Source organism: Mustelus asterias, chromosome 19 (assembly GCF_964213995.1).
Source record: "Mustelus asterias chromosome 19, sMusAst1.hap1.1, whole genome shotgun sequence".
Taxonomy (NCBI): Eukaryota; Metazoa; Chordata; class Chondrichthyes; order Carcharhiniformes; family Triakidae; genus Mustelus; species Mustelus asterias.
The window spans coordinates 47,507,658-47,532,719 of NC_135819.1; the positions used below are offsets into that span (position 1 = coordinate 47,507,658).

General features: G+C 43.6%; 2 protein-coding genes across 2 annotated transcripts in view; both read left to right on the forward strand.

The window, feature by feature from the left end:
* Positions 1–4,436, forward strand: part of LOC144507937 (RAD51-associated protein 1-like) — a 44,116-nt gene extending 39,680 nt beyond the window's left edge. Inside the window, exon 8 of the mRNA XM_078235508.1 lies at positions 3,473–4,436. Coding sequence (XP_078091634.1) covers positions 3,473–3,600 — 128 coding nt within the window. The 3' untranslated portion in view covers positions 3,601–4,436. The remainder of the gene's footprint in view (positions 1–3,472) is intronic.
* Positions 4,437–14,954: 10,518 nt separating this feature from the next.
* The window catches only part of dyrk4 (dual-specificity tyrosine-(Y)-phosphorylation regulated kinase 4), an 81,995-nt gene continuing 71,887 nt past the window's right edge, over positions 14,955–25,062 (forward strand). The window contains exons 1-2 of the mRNA XM_078235524.1: positions 14,955–14,971; positions 17,087–17,186. Coding sequence (XP_078091650.1) covers positions 14,955–14,971; positions 17,087–17,186 — 117 coding nt within the window. The remainder of the gene's footprint in view (positions 14,972–17,086; positions 17,187–25,062) is intronic.

Below are 25,062 nucleotides of genomic sequence, written 5' to 3' on the forward strand. Positions count from 1 at the left end.
ATGTTTACAAGATAGAAAGAGGCTATTTCCATGCAGGCTCTGCAAGGTCAATGAATCTAGTGCCACTCCTCACCCTTTCCCTGTAGCCCAGCAGATTTTCTCTTTTCAGGTGTTTGGCTAATTCCCTTTTGAAAGTCACAATGCAATCTGCCTCCACCACATTTTCAGGCAGTACATTCCAAATTTGAACTACATACTGCTTAAAAAATGTATTTTCTCATGTTGCCATTGTTTTTTTTTAACCAATCAGCTTGAATTGATGTCCATGTACTCTGGTTCTCAACCCTTTGCTAATGGGAACAGTTTCTCCCCATCTACTCTGTCCAGATGCATCATGATTTTGAACATGTCTATCAAATCTCCTTTAAACCTTTTCTTCTCTAAGGGAAACAACCCCAACATCTCCAACCTTTCCTTAAGTTTTTCATCCATGGAATCATTCTTGTAAATCTTTTCTGCATCCTCTCAGCACGGTGGCACAGTGGTTAGCACTGCTGCCTCTCAGGACCAGGGACCCGGGTAACTGTCTGTGCGGAGTCTGCACATTCTCCCCGTGTCTGCGTGGGTTTCCTCTGGGTGCTCTGGTTTCCTCCCAGAGTCTGAAAGACATGCTGGTTAGGTGTTTTGGCCATGCTAAATTCTCCCTCAGTGTACCCAAACAGACCCCGGAGTGTGGCAACTAGGGGATTTTCACAATAACTTCATTGCAGTGTTAATATGAGCTTACTTGTGACTAATAAATAAACTTAAACTTCCTTTCAAAAACATATTGCCTAGAATTGGACCTGTGTTTTATAAGTGTCCATGATAACTTTCTTGCTTTGTGCTCCATGCCTCTACTTAAAAAATTGAGGATCCTGTAAGTGTTTTTAACAAGGTTTTTAACCTCTCTGCCACCTTTAACAGTTTGTGCACTTAGAACCCCAGGATTCTGTTCCTGCACCCTCATAGAATTGCACCTTTTGAAACTGAAGGTGATGTCAAGTGAGATAGTGAAATAAAACATATCCTGTCATCCAAGCAAAACTGGAATCAATGGGTATTGGGGGAAACACTCCGCTGGTTGGAGTCTTACCTGGTACATAGGAAGATGGTTGTGGAGGGTCAATCATCTCAGCTCCAGGACATCTCTGCAGGACTCCCTTGGTTTGTGTCCTAGGCCCAACACTCTTCAGCTGCTTCATCAATGACCTTCCCTCCATCATAAGGTCAGAAATGTGGATGTTTGCCAATGATTGCATAATGTTCAGCACCATTCATGACTCCTCAGATACTGAAGCAGTCCATGTTCAAATGCAACAAGATCTGGACAATATCCAGGCTTGGGCTGACAAGTGGCAAGTAACATTCGCGCCACACAAATGCCAGGCAATAAGAGACATTCTAACCACCACCCCTTGACATTCAATGGTGTAACCATCACTCAATCCCCACTGTCAACATCCTTGGGGTTACCATTGACCAGAAACTCAACTGGACTCACCACATAAACACTGTGGCTACAAGAGTAGGTCAGAGGCTGGGAATACTGCAGCGAGTAACTCTCCTCCTGACTCCCCAAAGCCTATCCACCATCTACAAGGCACAAGTCAGGAGTGTGATGGAATATTCTGCACTTGCCTGGATGGGAGCAGTTCCAACAACACTCAAGAAGCTTGTCAACATCCAAGACAAAGTAGCCCGCTTGATTGGCACCACATCTACAGACATCCATTCCCTCCAACACAGATGCTCAGTAGCAGCATTGTGTACTATCTACAAGATGCACTGCAGCAATTCACAAAGATACTTAGCACCTTCCAAACCCACAACCACTTCCATCTAGAAGGACAAGGACAGCAGATACATGGGAACACCACCACCTGCAAGTTCCCTTCCAAGCCACTCACCGTCCTGACTTGGAAATATATCTCCGTTCCTTCACAGACGCTGGGTCAAAATCCTGGAATTCCCTCCCTAATGGCATTGTGGGTCAACCCACAGCACATGGACTGCAGCAATTCAAAAACGCAGCTCTCCACTACCTTCTCACGGGCAGCTGGCCAGCCAGCGACACCCATGTCCCACGAATGAATAAAAAAAAAGTAAGGTAGCAAAGTTGGATGTGCAACTGTGAAGTACTTGCTAACCACTGTGCCATCATGCTGCCATTTTCTCCAGGCAAGTAGGATTAAATATGTTCCCTGGGTACAAGTAGGAGGGAATTGGACCAGAATGACATAGGTAACTCAATCACTGTTTTCAATTCATACATTGTGCATACTTTTGAATTGATATTATTTATAGTTGCATAACAAAACGTAACAGTGACACAGATTTTTAAACCTGATTGCAGCATAGGAGTTTTTCCACAACATACTGTAGCACACGGCACAGTAGCACAGTGCTGCTTCACAGCTCCAGGGACCTGGGTTCGTATCCCGGCTCAGGTCACTGTCTGTGTGGAGTTTGCACATTCTCCCTGTGTCTGCGTGGGTTTCCTCCGGATGCTCCGGTTTCCTCCCACAGTCCAAAGTTGTGTGGGCTAGGTTGATTGGCCATTCTAAATTGCCCCTTAGTGTCCCGGAATGCATAGGTTAGAGGGATTAGTGGGTAAATGTGTAGGGATATGGGGATAGGGCCTGGGTGGGATTGTGGTTGGTGCAGACTCGATGGGCCGAATGGCCTCTTTCTGCACTGTAGAATTCTATGATTCTATGATACTCTGAGGAGCAAGAATATATAAATGGAAATGCTACAACACCTTTACAGGGAGTGTTACATATTCAGTTTCTAATTGTGGGTACAGAAATTTAAAATGGGAAACGTTAACATGTCTAGGTATATTTTTATATTGATGGGTGTATGAGAAAATAAATAACAAATACAGTGCTTGTCTAATTGCAAGAGATATACTAAACAACTCTTCTTGAAAGAAGATAATGCATTCTATGTGGTATATTACTTTAGAGTGGAATTTTTCAGTCCCACCCTCTATGGGAATTGTAGCGAGCGGGACAGGACCATGCAAAGGCCCATTAGCCACGGGCAGGATTTTCCGATCTTGGGGCAAGCACGGCAGGAAAATCCTGTCCTAAGAGTTAATCTGAGCATATGCTGTAATCTTTTTCTGCAATCTTTCTAACTGCAGGAGCTAACTGATCTTTTACCTATCTCTCTGAAGGTTCTAATGGACTGATGTGAACAGTTTAAACTTGTTTAAGTGTCCCTTGAATTGTTACTGCTTACCATTATAAGACTTCACAAGAATGCTCTCATTTCATCACACTGTGTAAAAGTCTACTGGACCGAACAAATGTGGAGATCATTGAAATTGGGTCACAAATTATATTCAATAGTATTTTGTTACACTCCTGTTTAAAATTTGAAAGCTTAAGAATTGAATTACTTTTTATCAGATTAAAATGATTTGCTTTCAACCATTTATATTTTTACATTTTAAAAATGAGAAAGTTTTGATCTTCTCTTACAGCCTCTAAAGAAAACAGCAATAACTCACAGGAACGAACTTCTGTAAGAAGTCCATGCCAAGGTCTTCGACTGGGTCTGTCTCGGTTAGCCAGAGTGAAACCTTTGCACCCCAGTACTGACAATGATTGAATACGATTTAAAGTTGTTTTTAAGAAAGATGAAACTTAATCTCTGTTGCTGTGTTATTGACACTACTTTCTAGTGCATTTCATAAGATTGATTTGTCAGATCACACTATGCATCTGTTTAGGAAGGTATATTTCTTTTTGAACCTGTTTACAGTTTTGTTAGAAGCAATCATTGGAGGAAATGTTCTACATCACGTCGACATGTTACTCCCAAACAGACAGGAAGAAATCTTTCCATGTGTCTTTCAGAATAGGAAGTATTTAACATTGACAATTTGAGAGTGTTTTTAAGTTCACCACCTAAATTGAGGTTGTTTTCAGGCAAGGTTCGATGCATGAGTGCTGCAGAACACAGGACACTGTGCTTTAACTTGTATAATCTGGGTTAAAATCCATTTTGGGTGAATGGGGTAAAAGCTTTTGCTTTGTGATTGAGGGCTATGCATTAAATCATTATAAACACATTATCAGCATATAGGCACAGTAAATCTATGTGATAGTTTGGTAGTTTGCCATAGTCTGAAAGGTACACAGTCATGAATCGCACTGCTTGTCAATATGATGTACGTGATTGTACCTTTTGTTTTTAAGGAATTTTAATGTTTAGAGACTGAAATACTATTGATACTTAATAATTGTTCTGTAATGTAAAATTGTTCTTATTAAATCAATCTCAAGATTGATTTAATAACATTGGAAATCTGTTCATGCCTGAGCACAATTTACCCGCAAGTCCTTTTTAACCATGTCACCAGGATTTGATATGCACTGAAGACAGTTTCAAGTTTGGAATTAAAATAACTATTTTTGTAAATTTAAAATAAAACACTCATTTGTAACAAATAAGAAGGATGTAGAATGTTTATTTTATAATGATGCAAAATCACCTGAATTTACAATAACACCTATTGCATATGAGACATGTCTAAAAGCAGTTTGCAACTAAAGGGTTACTTTTAAAGTGTAGTCACTGTTACCTTGGCAAACAAAACAGCCAATTTGCAAATGGCAAGGGCTCACAAGGGCAAATAAGATGAATGACCAGGTAATTTGTTTTAATTAAATAAATACAATTAACTTTTTCGATCATTATTCAAATTATCCATTTGGCCTGTCGTCTGCACCGACTCTCTGAAACAGCAAGTTACCCAGACCCTATCCCTGTAACCCCACGTATTTACCCTGCTAATCAATCTAACCTGCACATCTTTGGACTGTGGGAGGAAACCGGAGCACCCAGAGGAAACCCACACAGACACGGGGAGAATGTGCAAACTCCAAATGCACAGTCACCCGAGGCTGGAATTGAACCCGGACCTCTGGCGCTGTGAGGCAGCAATACTGATCACTGTGCCACCCATGTATGACTATCAATCAACTTGAGGGATTTTAACTTCCTCTGCTCAGTGGAAAGTAGTTGAAACTCGGGTTTAAATGGTTCCACTACCATTTATAAGTCACCCTTTACCTGGACAGTTGAAGTGACCGCCTGACTCAGCCATGTGGCCCAAAAGATCAAAATTTGATTTTGTGGAGCGAAGTGAGCTCTGGGCCCCTTGAAGATAAAATGTGCTGTTGACGTTGCTCTCCCTACAGCACCACCAACACCTCTCACCCCCCGACATCACCTCTTCTGTGTACATCAAACCCTTTCCCAACAACTTACCTTTAGGGGGATCACCATCTCAGAATAAGGGATCAGCCATTTGAGACTGAGATGAGCAATTCTGTCACTCAAAAGGTTGTGAATTGTTTAAATTCTCTGCCTCGGAGAGCTGTGGATTATCAATTGTTAATGACGTCAAAGGCTGAGGTTGATGGAGTGATCCAGGATAGTGAGGGAAGTTTAGGTAGAAAATCAGCCATGAACAGGTTGAATGGCAGGCAGGCCTGTAAGGCCAAATAGCCTAAACCTGCTCTTATATCTGAGTTCAAGCAGGTGGCTTACCGAATGGCTTCAACTCCACCTCTTATCATTGTAAAAATATTTACCTCCATGACTGCAAGATAAAAAGTTGGAGTACTTTGCCAAGTTGAGAGGATTGACCCAATCAAGGTCTGAGATTATGAAGGATTATGTTCATGTAAATAGTGGTAATGTTACCACTGATCAGAAAGACATTAACCAGAGGGCATAAATTTAATGTAATCCCAAGAGTAGAAATAAAATGATCTTGCAAGGCAGGTGATTTTATTAAGGCTATGATGAAATTCTGTTGCAAAAACAGTAGGGAAAAGAAATTCCCCCAAATTTACCCTAGGACATTTTCTTTCACAATGCAGAGTAATAAATAAATGTGCGTTGTTTATTATGTTAAGCACTTGTATCATTGGTTGTACAGACAGTGGCGTGATTAAAGTGTTTATGTGCAGGAAGACTCAGCTGTCTATGAAAAAGATGCAATAGAAGCTCACTGGTAACTTCCTCAACAGTTGTACAGCACTGACGTCAATAGGCAAAGCTACTTCAAACAGCATCAAGATGTTGCATAACTGATGAGAACATCACGAGTTTCGAGTGTCAAAAACACATTGTTAATACAAGTTCCAAATATGGTCAGTGTTTGAAATCGCGTGCATTCCGGGTAAATTTACTCATGTCTACAATGCTTAACAATCCACAATGTGGAGAATAAATTTATTTCCTCAGAAAGCTGATAGCACTGGAATGTACTGATTCCCAGACTGAAAAGCAGATGTGCTGATTTTCAGATGAGACATTAAACCGAAGCATCATCTGTCTGCTTGAGCGGACCCTACTTTGAAGTAGTGCAAGGGAGTTAACCCAGGTGTTTGGGTCAATATTTCTCCCTCAATAAACATCACAAAGGCCAATTACCTGGTCATTATCACATTGGCGTTTGTGGGAGTTGGTAGTGCAAAATTGGTTGCTGTGTTTCCTAAATTACAAGTGATTGTGCTTCAAAAGTATTTAATTGACTATATGTGCTTTAAGAGGTTGGTGGGTGTGAAAAGTGCAATATAAATGCAAATCTTTTTTTCTCACTTTTACAGGTATGTGTCGTGTAAGGGTGTTCAGCATAGCAATGTTTAATATGGCACTGCAGAACAGTATTGCCCACAGTGTGATGTAGAGGGACACATGACAGTGGACCGTGTTCCACTTCCTTTTGGCTAAGATTAAGTGTCAGATCAAGCCCAAGATGGGGTGCAAAGCCTTATCTTGCCAGCTTGGATCTTGTTTGTCTCTCTTATGAATTGGATTCAGTTGGATTTTGAATATGGTTTTTGAAGCAAGCAAGGAATGGATTTGGTGAAGGCTATATCTTGGAGATCTACACAGTTGTGTGTTAACAATTAACAGTTTAACCACACAAGCCTCCAGACTCTTAGCGAGACACCAAACAACTTGACAACAATATCTTCTAGGTTAACACACCTATTTGCACAGGGAGGCGATGATGTAATAGTATCCTGAGACCCAGGGTAATGCACTGTGGATCCAGGTACAAATCCCGCCACAGCAGATGGTGAAATTTGAATTTCATAAAAACCTGGAATTAAAAATCTAATGATGATCATTAAACCATAGTCAATTGTCATAAAAATCTATCTGGTTCACTCACGCCTGTTAGGGAAAGAAATTTATCATCTTCATCTGGTCTGGCCTGCACGTGACTCCAGATTCGCAGCAATGCGGTTGACCCTTAAATGTCATGCGAAATGGCCCAGCAAACCACACTGATCAAAGGCGATTAGGGATGGGCAATGAATTCTGACCCAGCTGGTGATGCCCTCATTCAATGAATGAAAGATAAAATAAATTAAAGAATGTTTGCTCAGACTAAGATTACATGCAAGTGGAGAGTTTGCTTTCTTCTTCAATTTAGGAGTAATTCCCAACCTCCACCTGCTAGGCCCTGAAACAGATGGGCAGGAGAATGGTTGTTTGAACAGTGGGAGGGGAGTTGCCAGTTGTACTATGACCATGAAATCCGCCTTCCTATGTTTCTTTGGTTCCTGATGCTTTGTGAATACTTTCAGGCATTGGGCATTGTATCTGACTGTACTGTCATGATGGTTCAGTAGAATGAGGCCACTACTACATTTGTGGTACTGTGCTAGGTGTGTGTATAACCATGCAATGAGCACTGGATCATGCTCCAGAACAATATGTACCAGGTTGACTTTCATGATTGTATATGACCATACAGGGACTTGGCTGCCTGGTCATCATGCTGGCCTTGTTCATCTGCCTAGTCCTTTGGGGCATTAATGAAGGAGCCCTTTGAAAATTACTAAATTGTGCCGTGTGCAACAAATTAATGACTTGATACGTCTTTGCTGGTGCTAGATCTGGGGAATACAACAATGTGTTCAATGATGTCAATGATGTTCTCAATCACATTGGCAGCAATATCAGTGCTCAGGAAGGGAATCCAGGGAAATGTGCCAAAACAATACGCTACTGCTGCTCTGGTGCTGAAAATCCATGCTGATGCTGAGAATTCATGTCCCTGGTGATGTGCTCTCACTGCATCACAAGGCAGGAGGATTGGCAGTTGGATGAGAGGATAAAAAATGTACTGACCGTGCTATCAGCCTCAACAGGGCTTTATTTGGAATAGAACCTCATTCACCTGAAGCATGTCCCCACTTCAGACGGTTTGTGGCCAAGGTGTGAGGGGACATCCAAGCTCGGAACTTCCTCATCTGCAGACAAATGGTTGGCATATGCTGAGGGACAGCAGACCTGGAGGTCCAGGCCTGAGTCCTATAGCATTTACAAACCATTTTTCAGTCCACTTAAAAAAAGAACCAGAGTGTAAGGGGCAGTGCCACCCTTGGACAGCCCCCACTGCAATTTGTGGCTTTTCCCTCTGGTGAGCCTCCAAGGTGCACTGCTGGTGGTGCAGGCTTTTAACATTTGCTTTTAACAATGAAGTGACCTCAGCCTCACCCTGACCCTGCCACCACCAGTGATTGGAAGCAGGGACGTCCCACATCAAGGACCCATTGATTTTCACTTTGGTTTCCATGTTAATCTCTGGGGTCAAAAGAATGGCAAAAAACAAAAATAATAAAATAAGCTGTCAGGACCATTTTGCAACCCTAGCATTAATTTTGCTTTTTAATATTCCAAATGAAATCCACGTTTTAAATTTTGGGTGAAGTATATTCATAAGACTAATTGTCAAAGATAATGAAAATTTTGTGGGGTATAAGCACCAGCATGATATTCACTCCCACTGAAGAGCCAACAGCAAAATCTCTTATCCTACTTTGATAATATCACCTGTCAAATATACACCATTTAATTACAAAACTTTATCTGACAAGCAGTTCTGAAAAAGGTATCATACAAACTCTGACCATAAAGTGGCAGCACAGAGCTGCTCGGTTACAATATTAAGTTCATCACCAATTACTGTAAAGGGTGATTCCACAATCCCATTTGGAACTGCAATTGTAGGGAACGTGTGTCAGAGAATTGGGGCTGCAATATCGAAGGATTATTTTTGACCCACGGTCTATTTGAGCACATTAGCCCTCACTAGCAAGATGAATCACCTCAAACGAATTTTACCCCATATAAATTTAGGTTTAATTAATAGTGGCACAGAAGAAAAGTAAGGCAGCAAGAGTTATATTAAATTCAAGGCAATGGTTAGGCCACAGCTAGAGAAGATTGTAGATTAAAACTTGGATTTCCCAGTAGAGAAAGGACAGGAGCAAAGCATCACTAGCGTGATGCCAAGTACAAGAAACTATAGCTCAGGACAGCCTTGAAACACTGGGACTATTTCCACTGGAACAAAGAAGGTTAAGAATGTACATTTTCGAATAACAAAGGGCTTTTTATTGGATTAATAGGAACAAACTATTTTCTAGCACACAAATTATTTCACTTCCCCCCCTCCCCATCACACCACATTCACTTCTCTCTTTTTTTCGTACCTCTCTTCTCCCCCTCCCCTTCCATTCTATTTTCCTCGTCCCTTCATTTTCCACTCCTCTTTCCCCCCTCATCCTTCTCCCCTCTTTCTTTAATGCTGATTCTATGTGCCACAGGAAGTCGATTAATACACATAAAGAAAGAACTTCCAATCATCTAGCACAGTAGCATAATTGAAAGTAAAGGAGTCTATATCCAGAAATATTTATTTTAAAATGCAGGTTAAAATTACATTTGTTAATATGCTCAAGTGATACGGCACGGTAGCACAGTGGTTAGCACTGCTGCTTCACAGCTCCAGGGACCTGGGTTCGATTCCCGGCTTGGGTCACTGTCTGTGTGGAGTTTGCACATTCTCCTCGTGTCTGCGTGGGTTTCCTCCGGGTGCTCCGGTTTCCTCCCACAGTCTAAAGATGTGCGGGTTAGGTTGATTGGCCATGCTAAAATTGCCCCTTAGTGTCCTGGGATGCGTAGATTAGAGGGATTAGCGGGTAAAATATGTAGGGATATGGGGGTAGGGCCTGGGTGGGATTGTGGTCGGTGCAGACTCGATGGGCCGAATGGCCTCTTTCTGCACTGTAGGGTTTCTATGATACCTTAATGTTGACATACAAAAACGATACTTTTTTCCCCCCGAGTTTGTGCATCTCCCAAAGCCTTAGGAGTCTTTAGCTCTTCACTTTTAAGGATACATATGTCCCTGTGGGGGCATCTTCCTTTACAATCCCAGAACTTATACAACAAAGTAGGCAGGGCAGGCTATTGCTCTTACTTGCCTGTGAGGAAGGGGACAACAGTGACTCAGTTGACGCTCCCTATCTAATTCCTCTCCACTACCACCCTGGGGAATCATCTAGTCCCAGCCAAAGTATTTTGGTAAAATGTGGATTACACCAGGGTGACCAACTGTCCTGTATTTCAAGTGATTGTCACTTACGGTGACTGCTTGTCCTGCGTCCCTCTATTTCTACAACAGCCTGTGGGAGTCTGAACCTGGGAGTCCTTGCATCTTTTTCTTTGTGTGAGCTCACACACTGTAGCCGTTGGCCACCAGTGGGAGTTTTAACACCCACTAACTCTTATAGTCACATGGTCACCAGACCCCATCCCCCACCTCCCACAAAGTTCCTTTATTTTATTTAGTAAGAGTTGGTCACTCTGAATTGCACTCGTATATCAGCATTCTGTCATTTCATGTAGTCTCCCAAAATGCAATGAATGTATACCAGCTAAATTGAAAACTGCATTTGTGTTCGCAGACTCATTTACTTTATTAACAAAGCTGTTTATTATCTATTTGTTATCTATTCTCACAACTGTTGCATTCTCTCACTCAGGTCTTCATTATCCTCTTGTGGTTCTGCTAAAAACCTTTCCATCTCCCCTATTAATTTCAGTCTTTTTCTTTCTACTGGCTTCATTCTTCTACTACAACCCTGTCAATCCTCCGGCTTCAATACTTTGCCCTTTATTTGGTTTCACTGACAGACAACTCTTCCTTTTCTGGTCATTTTACAAGGAGAAGGGGGTAACAGCCACAAGTTGTAATCCATATTGGAACCAGTGACACTGGTAGGAAAAGGCTTGAAGTCCTACAGGCAGGGTATCAGGAGCTAGGTGAAAAATGAAGGTACTGAGCCTCAAAGATGATAATCACTGGATCGCCTTCAGTACCATATGCTGGTACAGAAACAGGAAGAGCATGCATGACTGATGAAATATTGCTGATAAAAGAGATATCTTTGTCAAAGTTTTTCATCTTGCACCCATCAGGACAGATGCAAGAATACTAATTCACAAAGTCCACTTGCCAACCAAGCAACATCTTCTCATGCAGCATAAATTGTTGTTCCTTTTGAGACTTGGTATTCTTGCATCTGACCTCATGAATGCAAGATGAAGAGCTTCAACAGGATGTCTCTTTTTTGAGCAATGCTCAAGTTCTGTCCTACCAAGTGATTATTTGACTGAAGAAATGGTGAAGGAGGAAGGGATTCAGATGTTTGGAACATTGGGAGCAGCATGAACAGACCCAGGACGAATGTCCTCAGGGCGGTGAGTTAGTGCACTGGCGGAAAAGTTAAATTAATTTGCCAGGGAGAGGGGAACCAGGATGTAGCAGCAGAAAGGAGAGACAATGTGCATAGAAAACTGAGGGACCAATCGCAACAGAATAACAGAGAAAGAGCAGCAGTTAGATAGACGGAAAAAGCAAAACAGACTCATGTACTGATGGAATTTATGTGTTAATATAAGAAGTATTACTAATAAGGTTGATGAGCTGCAGGCATAAGTTATCACATGGGTTATATTATAGTATCTACAATGAAGGCCAGATCAAATATTACTAGGTACAATGTATTCAGGAGTGATAGAGAAGGAAATAAGACTGGAGTGTGAGGCAATATTGATCCAGGATATTACAGCTCTGTAGAGAGATATACATTAGAGGTTCAAACTGTCACTGCATCACTAATATTACAAAGTTCATTTTAGAATATTGTGGATTTATTGGAATATTTTATTTAAGGAGCAGAAATTGACCCGTTGTGTTCCTGGGAGTTTACTAAACATACCCTAGTAGTGAAGAAAGAAGAGCAAATCCATGGACAAATCTGACCGAAATATAAAATTAATGGAGCTGTAACAGTGGGGTACTTCAATTACCCAAATATAGGCTGGGGATAAAACAGTGTAAAGGGCATGGTAGGTGAAGAATTCTTAAAATGTGCACAAAGAAAAAACTGTCTAACATTATCTTTCTAGCCTAATGAGGAAGAAACCAGGGCTGAATCTAGCTCAGGTGAAGGAAGTAGGGACAGCTGAGTGCATTCTAGACGCCTGCAATATTGTGGAGAATAGAGCCAACGTTTCGAGTCAGTTTGCCCCTTTGTCACAGCTCTGACGAAGGGTCATCCTGACTGGAAACGTTGGCCAGCTCTGATGAAAAGTCAACCAGACACAAAATGTTGGCTCTATTCTCTTTCCATAGATGCTGTCAGACCTGTTGAGATTTTCCAGCAATTTCTGTTTTTGTTTCAGATTCCAACATCCACAGTATTTTGCTTCCCCCTGCAATAGCGGTTGCCTAACTATTCTTTGTGACATTTTTTTCCTCTGAATGACTTCAGAGAAATGCAGTGGTGAGACTGAGACTGGGGCTGTGGAGATGAGCGGGTGGAGGTGAGCAGGTGACATTGAGTGGGTGGAGGTGAGCGGTTGGAGGTGAGCAGATGAAGTTGTGGGGAACGACGAGTGGAGGTGAGTAGGTGAAGTTATGGAGGTGGTGAGCGGGTGGAGGTGGAATTGTAAAGGTGGACAGGTGTGAGTGAACATGAACAGGTGGTGGGGGTTGGCAGGTGGAGGTGAGCAGGTGGTGGGGGTGGGCAGGTGTGACTGAGCAGGTAGTGGGAGTGGACAGGTGTGGCTGAGCAGGTGGAGGAAATGGACAGGTAGGGCTGGACAGTTGGTGGGGGTGAACAGGTGGTGGGGGTGGACAGGTGGAGGTGAACAAGTGGTGGGAATGGACAGGTGGGGGTGAGCAGGTTGTGGGGGTGGACAGGTGTGGCTCAGCGGGTGGTGGAAATGGACAGGTGGGGGTGAGCAGGTGGTGGGGGTGGACAGGTGGTGGGGGTGAGCAGGTGGTGGGGGTGGACAGGTGGTGGAGCTGAGCAGGCGGTTGAGGTGAGCAGGTGTGGCTGCACAGGTGGTGGGAATGGTCAGGTGGTTGAGGTGAGCAGGTGGTGGAGGTGAGCAGGTGTGGCTGGACAGGTGGTTGGGGATGAGCAGGTGGTGGAGGTGGATAGGTGGGGGTGAGCAGGTGTGGCTGGATGTATGGTTGGGGTGAGCAGGTGGTGGAGGTGGATAGGTGGGGTGAGCTGGTGTGGCTGGACAGGTATGGTTGAGGTGAGCAGGTGTGGCTGGACAGTTATGATTGAGGTGAACAGATGGTGGAGGTGGATAGGTGAGGGTGAGCAGGTGTGGCTGGACAGGTGGTTGGGGTGAGCAGGTGTGGTTGGGGATAAGCAGGTGGTGGAGGTGGATAGGTGGGGTGAGCAGGTGTGGCTGGACAGGTGGTTGGGGATGAGCAGGTGATGGAGGTGGTTGGGGTGAGCAGGTGTGGCTGGACAGGTGGTTGGGGTGAGCAGGTGTGATTGGGGATGAGCAGGTGGTGGGGATGAGCAGGTGGTGGGGTGAGCAGGTGGATAGGTGGGGGTGAGCAGGTGTGGCCGGACAGGTGGTTGAGGTGAGCAGGTGTGGCTGGACAGGTATGATTAAGGTGAGCAGGTGGTGGAGGTGGACAGGTGTGGCTGGACAGGTGGTTGAGGTGGACAGGTGGTTGGTGTGGACGGGTGTGGCTGGACAGGGCTGCACAGGTGTGGCTGGACAGGTGTGGTTGTGGTGGACAGGTGTGGCTGGACAGGTGGTTGTGGTGGACAGGTGTGGCTGGACAGGTGGTTGGGGTGGACAGGTGTGGCTGGACAGGTATGTTGAGGTGGACAGGTGTGACTGGACAGGTATGGTTGAGGTGGACAGGTGTGGCTGGACAGGTGGTTGGGGTGAGCAGGTGTGGCTGGACAGGTGGTTGAGGTGGACAGGTGTGGTTGGGCTGGCCAGGTGTGGGTGGACAGGTGTGGCCGGGCTGGCCAGGTGGGGGTGGACAGGTGTGGCTGGCCAGGTGGTTGGGGTGGACAGGTGGTTGGGGTGGACAGGTGTGGCTGGCCAGGTGGGGGAGGACAGGTGTGGTTGGGGTGGACAGGTTGGGGTGGGCAGGTGGGGTGGACAGGTGTGAACAGGTTTGGCTGGACAGGTGGTTGTGGTGGACAGGTGTGGCTGGACAGGTGGTTGGGGTGAGCAGGTGTGGCTGGACAGGTGGTTGAGGTGGACAGGTGTGGTTGGGCTGGCCAGGTGTGGGTACAGTAAGAAGTTTAACAACACCAGGTTAAAGTCCAACAGGTTTATTTGGTAGCAAAAGCCACACAAGCTTTCGGAGCTGCAAGCCCCTTCTTCAGGTGGTTGGGGTGTGGTGACCTGTTTGGGGTAACCTGTTGGACTTTAACCTGGTGTTGTTAAACTTCTTACTGTGTTTACCCCAGTCCAACGCCGGCATCTCCACATCAGGTGTGGGTGGACAGGTGTGGCTGGGCTGGCCAGGTGGGGGTGGACAGGTGTGGCTGGCCAGGTGGTTGGGGTGGACAGGTGGGGGTGAAGGAGTTTCCCTACCTGCTCCCAGTGGCACAAAGCGCAAGTTACATTTTCTCAGCCCGCCAATTGGTCAGCGCGGTCCTCGCGCTTTGATCTGATTGGACAAAGACGGCGCGTGACTGGCTGATGTCACAATGGTTACTCGGTCGCCGTAGTTACGCCCCAGCGTTGCTATGGGGGAGGATGTTGCCGGCTTGGAGCGTGCGTAGCTTCCAGCTGTAAACACACCAGACATGTCAAATGGCAGCAAGTAAGGACTTGTTCCGATTAATATGATGACATTATCATTGCATTGTTTATACTACGATGTTAGCTTTAGAATATTGTGCAAGAGACGCAGGCAGCTGAGGAACAGCACAATTACAGCCCGCGTTGCATTTGGCAACTTGCACAGTGCTTTTTTTTTGGGCGGGGGGCGGGGGGGGGGAGTGCTTTAGGAAATATCCAGTTGTCACATAAATCAGGCTGGAGCTACCCTAATAGAGGAAGCTCGGATGGGAGATGCTCTGTTGTCACATACTGATGTGGAGATGCCGGCGTTGGACTGGGGTGAACACAGTAAGAAGTCTCACAACACCAGGTTAAAGTCCAACAGGTTTATTTGGTAGCAAATACCATAAGCTTTCGGAGCGCTGCTCCTTCGTCAGATGGAGCGGAAATGTGCTCTCAAACATACTGACTACAGCCTCGCTGCAGTCTTTTGCTGCACCCACTGAACATTTACTCAAACCACTCACGAAGAGCCCTTGTCACTGAGTTTACACTCCAGATTCAAACCATAGGGTAAACAACCTCTCTCGCCCCTGAGTTTTTTTGTTACAGGAAAGCGCATTCTAGTTTTTTTAATTGCAAGGCAAGAATTTGGTGAGTGTTTTTCCCTGAATGGTGTGTTAATAACTTCGGCATGAAATCACGTCACATTCAAACATATTCTAATCGAACTTGCCAGCACAATTTGATTGTCCACCGTATTGCATTTACAGTAGTAAATGTGGTATATTAACCAAAATAACTATATTCCGACACATTAAAAACTTGAGTATTTCTTACTTCCATTTTAAAACTTTAAGTAAAGATTTTTGATTGTGTCTCTGGTCTACGTTACACTGCTTTAAAAAAACATTTTCATAGAATCCCCACTGTGCAGAAGGAGGCCATTCGGCCCATCGAGTCTGTACTGGCCACAATTCCACCCAGCCCCACCCCGTAGCCCCAGGTATTTACGCTGCTAGTGCACCCTGACACTAAGTGGCAATTTAGCATGGCCAACCAACCTGACCTGGCCCGCACATCTTTGGAATGTGGGAGGAAACCGGAGCACCCGGAGGAAACCCACGCAGACACGGGGAGGATGTGCAAACTCCACACAGACAATGACCTAAGCCGGGAGTCCAACCCAGATCCCGGGTGCTGTGACGCAGCAGTGCTAACCACTGTGCCACCATGCTGCCCATAGTTTTGCTTTTTTGTTTCCCTGAAAGAATTTTCAATGACAAAGTACGAAATTTGCTAAAAATGGCTGCTTGTGTTGTGAGTGCTGGCATAGCTGGCATCTTTTGATGACAGTGAGTGGGAATGGGTGCAACAAAGGGACAATGAATAAATTCTTCAAAATTATTTAGTTGCCTATTGAATGTTTTGTGTAAAACATGGCACTTAATGGTTATTTTCTGTGGTCCCTCTGTCTTAAGATCATGTGGGTCATAAGATAATTGCTTTAATTATTTACTTCAACTCCTTAAGCTTAAAGATTAAGTCATAACCTTAGGGCTGGTGGGAACACCACCACCTGGATGTTCCCCTCCAAGCCATTCATCATCCTGACCTTTTGGCTAAGATGAAGTGACAGATCAAGCCCAAGATGGGGTGCAATTCCTTATCTTGTAAGCTTGGATCTTGTTTGTCTTCCTTGTGGAGACTTTGAATTGGATTCAATTGGATTTTGCATTTGGTTTTTTTTAGCAAACAAGGTATGGATTTGGGTTTGCCAGATCCATTCTGAGCATTGGCTTTGTAACTTTAAGGATGGTGTAAAAAAAATGTTTTAAAAAATATACGGCCTTGTTTCTTCACTGTTGCCAGGTCAAAATACAGGAACTCCCTCCCTCTGCATTGTGGGTATACCTACATCACATGCACTGCTGGGGTTCAAGAAGGCAATTCGTCATTACCATCTCAAGGGCAATTAAGATTGGGCCTAGCCAGCGAAACCCACAGCCCTTGAATGAATAATAAAGGCATAATTTGCAGATGTGAAGAAGCGAATGTAATTGGTGTCAATTTATGCCAAATGTTTTAAAAAGTAAACTGTAAATAAATGAACAGAACCATCAAGCATTTTAACTTGCATTCTATCAATTTATAGGAAGTCACTGTTGCGGAAACTAGAGAAACTGAAAAAAGAAAGAAACATCCTGCCAGTCCTCCTAAAAGCAGGAAACCCCCAGAAATCATTGATTGGTCAGGTAAGGGAAAGCACAATTGATAGTCTGCAACTATGGATGTTAAACATGGAAGACTGGGTTGTGGATGCTTTAGAGAAGAATTTAATTGTAAGTATTCGACCGCCTGTGGTGTTGCAGACTCTAATGTAGAATATGGAGCAAAATTGTTTTTGGGCCTTAGTACAAAACAGGCAATAACTTGTCTGTTGTCTCTTTTACATTCAAATTGGCAAAGGGAATCTGCGAAATGGTGGGCGGGACCGTGGCATAGTGGTTAGCACTGCTGCCTCACAGCACCAGGGACCCGGGTTCCATACCCAACTTGGGTCACTGTCTGTGCGGAGTCTACACGTTCTACGTGTGTTTGCATGGATTTGCTCCGGGTGCTCCAGTCTCCTCTCACAGTCCAAAAGACATGCTGGTTAGGTGCATTGGCCATGCTAAATTCTCCCTCAGTGGACTCAAACAGCTGCCGGAGTGTAGTGACTAGGGGATTTTCACAGTAACTTCATTACAGTGTTTACATAAGCCTACTTGTGACACTAATAAATAAACTATAAAACTTTAACTTTGAATGGGTTGCCATGCTACTAGAGAAGATCAATTTCACCCTCATGGCCCCTTTGCCAGCACGTTGTGTTTAAGTTGACTTATAAATTGAATCACAATATCAACAGTGATTAAATGAAAATGTAGAGTTTTAACGCAACCATCAATTCTAAATTGATGAATAACCCATACAAAATGGCTGCCCTGGGAGGGAATGGGAGCCACAAGAGGGCAATAAGTAACTTTCTGTTACCCTCTTTCCACCTCGCCTTCTTCAAAGTCTCTTCTGTTTCTCTGTTCCTAATTTGTTTTGCTTCTCATGCTGCCTTTTTTTGCTTTTTGTTTGGTGGGAGGTGGTGGGTTATTTGCATTGTGCATTGTGTATGTAGGATGGCAGAGAACAGAGTCAGCAGCAAGCATTTTTGGAAGGGGGTTGCAGGGAAAATGCAGTGTTCAGCAGCTCCTTCCCCATCTGCCACCCAACACTCAAACTTCTGCCACACCCTATTTTCTACCATTCTACAACCCGTTACCCTCTTCACTACTATGCTATCACTCACACCATTAATCCTACTTCTTCCCTCTTGAGCTATTCACTCAGTGCTTGTGTCATCCCTGCCGACTTGCTCCACTGTCAGTGACTTAATCCTTAACATTCGACCCATTCACAATGACTCCTCCAATGATAGGTAATGAGAAGCCAGAAATGATTCTACCCTGCTCCTACCTCTAACCCTTCCTGTCTACCTTGTTTCCCTTAGACAGCTCTGGTTGCTTTCAAAATTAACTTGCTGTCACTCACATCCTTCCAAAGTTCCACCCTCATTTTTCAGTTCTTTCTAATTATGCTCCATCTTCCACCAACTTTTATCTGCAAGGTTCTTGAGTTCATCACCTGCAAAATCCATGCCTTTGAGATCTGCCTTGCAGCAAGTTACCGTTAAAATTAATTCAGTCAATTGCAATCTTTGTTTTAGTCAACAATGCCTTCATGTGTTGGGGCTTGATTAATAATTTCAGTATTTCTGGCACTGTCAATGTGGTAACTGCACCTATGCTCTGCTCTCCTTATTTCAGAACTAGCTGGGAATGAAAGATTGACATTTACTATCACATAAAGAATATAGTCCTCACAGGAGGACCTTAGGTGACCCTGTTTAAAAAGAAATGTCCATTTCATTTCCTGTCAAAAATCAAATCCAAAGATGCGCACACATCGTGCCTGTGACATAAATGCAGCACACTGTACTTCTTAACATAATGCATGCACATCTTGACACCCAACCTTTGGTAAGAAGAATGGGAATTTTCTGGGGTGGGGGGAGCAAGGAGCGGGTGGTGTGGGGAACCAGGATATTTAGGAAAAAAGTCAGGTTTTACTGATTCTTGGTTAGCACTGCTGCCTCACAGCGCCAGGAACCCAGGTTCGATTCCCGGCTTGCGTCACTGTCTGTGTGGAGTTTGCACATTCTCCCCGTGTCTGCATGGGTTTCCTCCGGGTGCTCCAGTTTCCTCCCACAGTCCGAAAGACATGCTGGTTAGGTGCATTGGCCAAGCTAAATTCTCCCTCAACGTACCCGAAAAGGCGCCGGAGTGTGGCGACTATTGCATTTTCACAGTAACTTCATTACAGTGTTAACATAAGCTTACTTGTGACACTAAACAAAATAAACTAAAAAACTTAGAAAAGTCTGGGAATTTTAAGTGGATATTGATTAAAAACTAATTTTAACGATCCCTAATTCCAGAATGTTATAAGATAGTACATAATGTATTATTAAATAATATAGGCATGTTATATCTTGTAATACCCTATAATATTATATGATAAAGGGCATTGTATATTGTATCATTATATTAGAGAAGACACTATTTTTGTATAATTGAGAGCATTATGTCATTCAAGATATTATAATTATGATATAATACAGGGGTGTTATTATGTAAAAGAAATTGTATTATTATGTACTGCAGTCATCATACTACACCAGAAATTAAAATTCTGACCCCTCTATTGGCAAGAGGAGAGCAGTCAGGGCACTGGTAACCTCTATTCCTAACCATGCTGGAGAATGTGGGGGTCACCATTTCAATTCTTATGGCTAACATCTACGCTGCTATGAATGCATGTTCAGGCACCCACCAGAGAAAAGGAAAAGGGTTGCAGGGGAGATGGATCAACAAAGGGCCATCTGGGAAGGGCCACTGATGGTAATAAAGTTGATTGATCCTGTTATTAATAGGGTGTTGCTCTAATTAAATGGGTGGATCTAGGCATGATAGGATCTTTTCCTGGAATTTCTCTGGGCTTCACAACCAGCCCCAGGCAGATTTTTATGATTGCTTGAGCTGGCATCCTTTTCGCTGAAGGTAGTAGGTAGATTAGCCTCAATGAAATTCCAGGCAAGGAAATCCTTCTCTTCATGACAAGTCCCACTCTCATATCACAGGCCATGTTGGAGGGAGATTGAAATTTTACGTATGTCAGTCCTGTCGGAACATGGCAGGAAATGCAATTCTGAGATCAGTTAAGAGGTAGAAAATGTTTGATTCTGGTTTTTTATGTGAAAAAGAATGACTAAATGATTGTACTGCATGGAACTACGTAGAATTTCCATCACTGAAACAGGCCATTTGCTCCATGTAGATGCTTATACCACACATGCCTTCTCCTACTCTAATTATCTCTTTCCATTGTTAGGAAAACAGTTAATTTTAAGGATTTATATTTGTACTGGAAAACATCAGAAATAAAGTATAGTTTTAAATGGGTTTAATTTAATGTTTCTGTGTAAGAAAGGGTAACGGTATAGTTAGATTCGTGCTGAACAAAGGTGTTTGTATGTATGGGGGTTTGCTCAATTCAAATTGTGCTTAGAGAGGGTAATGGTGTGAAAAGTAAATACGCTAGCAGGAGTATGTGACAGTTGCTTAGCAACTATAGGCCCTTTTAAGGTAGAAAGGCTTTTAAGTTTTAATTTTCAGCTGAATTTGTTTGCAGTTGAAGCTAGGACTGGGGAGTAAACATCTCTCAACTCTGCCAGGAAGAGAGAAGCTGGACAGTATAAAGGAGCTGCAAAAAGGTAAATTTCCGAAAGAACCATATACAGTCCAGACAACCAGGGAATTGGGACAGACAGAATGTCTTAAGAAGACTGAAGTTGAGAGCAGAGACCAATATAATGTTCAGGAGAATTCAAGCGTAAAGCAGACAAAGGGCCCTATTTTACCATTTTGATTCTGAGTGCTGGGTGGACTTTAAAGTGGGAGTGTTTCAGATCCGACTTTTAGACCCATTCTCAGACGCCCCCATAAGACCATAAGACATAGGAGCAGAAATAGGCCTCTCAGCCCATTGAGTCTGCTCAGCTATTCAATCATGGCTGATATTTTTCTCATCCCCATTCACCTGCCTTTTCCCCATAATCCCTAACCCCCTTATTAATCAAGAACACCATATGCACTCTGCCTGAAAAAATATCAGCAATTCCAAATAGTGCTGTAGAAGCCTGTGTGCGGGGTTTAACTCGCCCAAAATTCTGCAGCTCCGATCAGCACCTCCAACTGAGCATGCGCAGAAAAAAAAATGATAGAACGCAGCTCCCCTGCCAAATCGATCCCGGGCCGAATAAATCCTCCCACTAGCCCCCACAGACATTGCCCTATTCCCATAACATCCCCCTTATCCCCCCACCCTCTCCGCCACCCAGACCGATCTCGGGCCCCTCCCCCCTTCCCCTCACTGATCTCAGGCAGAGTGGCAGCGGACCCCCCATCCCCCTCACTGATCTCGGGCAGAGTGGCAGTGGATACCCCCCATCCCCCTCACTGATCTCAGGCAGAGTGGCAGTGGATACCCCCCTTCCCCCTTACTGATCTCAGGCAGAGTGACAGCAGACCTCCCCCCCCTTATCGCCCTCCACTGATCTCAAGCAGAGAGCCATCGATGTTCAGCACTTACCTTCTCAATAACTGGAGCACCCAAATCGGACTTTTGTGGAGCACATCTGTTTCACGCCGATTGTGGATGGACGAACGCAGTGGTAAAAGGGGAAGTGCCCATTAAGTCAATTTAAATGCGTGTCAATGCATTTAAATGGCTGTCACACCCGTTTCAGGTGCAGTCCCAATTGCGTCCATTTTTGGGCCTTGGTAAAGGGAGAGCCGGCGCGGAGGCAGGCGCGGATCGCACTACTTGCCTCACGGCCATCTTTACCAAGTTTTTGCAGCTGAAAACAGCCGCAACTTGATGGTAAAATCGGGTCCAAAGTGTTGTGAGTGAAAGAGACAGCTGCAGTAACCAGAGTTAAAGTGGAAATTAGACATCAGAGGTAAATCAAAAGTTTGATGCCATTTCAATAGAGTCTGAGAATCAATAGTTAAAGCAATTGTGAACAGTGTGTGCAAAGAAATCCTGAGGGGGGAGTTGTAAAACCTGGATGCTGGGTTCTTTGTTCAAAGTTGGGAGGAAGTTTTCTTTGAAAGAGTAATTTGGAAAACCTGGACTGGATTTCAGAATGTAAATAGCTGCTGTAAAGCGTTGTTGTAAAAGAAAATTTAAAAGTGTTTTTTTGGGAGTGGAATTTGGAAACTCATGTGACAATCATCCAGGGGGATTTTGAGATGAAATGCACAGACATTCATTTGGGTTCAGAGTGGAGAGTGTATTTGACCAGAACTAACTTGCTACTGAGACCATTTTAGCTTAAAATATACTTTGTAATCTGCATTAACCTTAACATTTGTGTGCATTTATGAAGCTAAGGGGGGAGGAAAGGAGTATTGTATCGTAATCCAACTTTCCATGTATAATTTTTTTTTCTGTTATTAAAAACCTGTAACTCTGGTTCCTCCACGTTTTCTTAAAAAAAGTAAAAGTTGTGGTCTTTTGAGTCAGGGTCCATTTCTGGGATCTTCCTGCCCAGTTATTACACCAACTGGGATTGTAACACCATATTGTTCCCCCCGTCCCATTCCACCATTCCTTTCTTCCTCATGTATGTATCAAGGATGCCCTTGCATGTATCCATGTCAATCTCTCCATGTGGCCTCGAATTCCACATTGTCATCACTCTCTGTGCAACATTCCTTGCGTGTTCCTTTGTATTTTTTGAACTGTGACACAAAAATTGAATTGAATAGATGGGAAGTACATGCATATGTAATTTTTATAACTTCATAAATCTTCTATGGCATTGCAAAAGTCAGTTTGGGTGGATTCACTATTTTGTCATGGTAAGGACATTGTACCTTATAAACTACAGTAGAATTGTTCATTAGTTGGTGTAAATTAATTCTAAATTATTAACAATTAGTTCACATGTCATTAGTATTATAAAATACTGATAAGTACCTAATTTTCACATTTGTATTATTATTTTGATAGGCGCAGGGAGCAGATTAGTAATGGGAGTTGAACATTTTGTATAAGTGAAATTTAAAGGGATCCAGACAATGAAAGTTACAGAATAGGAAACATGTGTATCATCAATGGAATGATGCTAATGGCATCGCAACCCATTAACATTCTTTGCCAAGGTTTAGAGGAGAATAAGTCAAGAATCAACAGGTAGAAATGAAGAGAAAGGTGAGCACACATGCCGAAATGAGTCAGCAGGCAAGGGATGAAGCAGCCCAGCACTGACCTCCGTTTGATATCTGCTGAATACATGGTACTGAACAAGCTGAATGTGAAGAGGGTGGCACTGCACTGTCCCATCCTCATTTGGAAGGAAATGGCCACAACTAACTATTGCTGCTATTGGCTGGGTCAGCCTTAATCTGGATAATAACTGCAGTTGCTTTTAAAATAGATGGCACAGTTCTGTGTCTGCCTCTCTGCTGAACTGGGCCATGTGAAGACAGTTTTCCAGTCACTACTAGTTAGATACAATAATAGAAGTTTGTCATATATAAGGCATGTGTGATAAATCAGTCTTTGTTGATTGAAGGCCACTCTGCCATGCCTTCCATTTTGTGCAGTATCATTGAAAGCATGACAGACATTGAGGTGCTTGTGAAGAACCAACCAGTAAAATGGTTGGTCAGGGCTTCATTTGTAGCTGTATCATTGGGTTCTCCAGCTGTTTTCCAGTTTTTGATCCATTTCCAATTTTTGTTGCTATTTTACTTTCAGCCAATTAAGAAAATGTGATTGTGCAGGAATAACAGATAACGTATAATACGCAATGAGGAAGAAAGTAATGGGCTTCGAGCCTGGCTGGTGGGATGGATGATCACATGCCGAAAAGTGTGTGTTGACGCATTTTGGTAGGAGGAATGAGAAACAATGTGGGATGTTGCGTGCACACAAATCTTTGAAGGTGGCAGGTTAGGTTAACAAAATAGTAAGTCCAAAGATGTGCAGGTTATGTGGATTGGCCATGCTAAATTGCCCCTTAGTGTCCTAAGATGTGTAGGTTGGGGGGTGGGGGGGAGGAGGTAAATACTTGGGGTTATGTGTAAGATGCTCTGTCAGAGAGTTGGTGCAGACTCGATGGGCCAAATGGCCACCTTCTGCAATGTAGGGATTCTAAAGCAAATGTAATCCTGGGCTTTATAAATAGAAGCATCGGCTACAAAAGACAGGAAGGTATGCTAAACCTATATAAGATTCTGTTTCTGCCCCAGCTGAAGTATCGTGTCCAATTCTGGACACCCCACTTTGAGAAGGATACACAGGCATTGGAGAGAGTGCAGGTGAGATTTATTAGAATCATTCCAGGGACGAGAGATTAAAGTTAAGTGGATTGACTGGATAAACTGAGACTGTTGTCCTCAGAGCAGAGAAGATTTAAAGATTTAATGTTTAAAATCATGAAGGCTTTGGATGGAGTAAATGAAAAGAAATTGTTTTCAATGGCAGAAGCGTAGAGGTGAAGACACAGATTTAAGATGATTGTCAGTAGAACCAGAGGCAACACAAAGAAAAGATTTTATACACAGTGGGTGGTTAGGATTTGGATTCACCGTCCAACAGGGTAGTGGATAATTGAAAAAATTGATTGAAAATAGTTCAGGGATGTGGGAAAAAAGTGCAGGAGTGTGTCAAAATGGATTGCTCTTTGAAAGAGATGTCGCTGACGCTGTGTGTTGAATGCCTCCTTCGGCACTGGATTTTACAGCCTCCCCCCACCACCCCATTCCATCAGGCGAGTTTTTGGTGGGGGGTTATACATGTTGGGTGCCCAGCCCATTGCCTTCCCGCCCACCCCCAATCTGATTTCCCCTAACACATGGGTTGGGTAAGGCACCAAAAGGCTGCCTGCCATAGGCCTATTAAGGCCCTTAAGTGTCCAGTGATTGGTAACTTAAGGGCCTAAATCTGCCTCCTCTGGCATAAAATGCT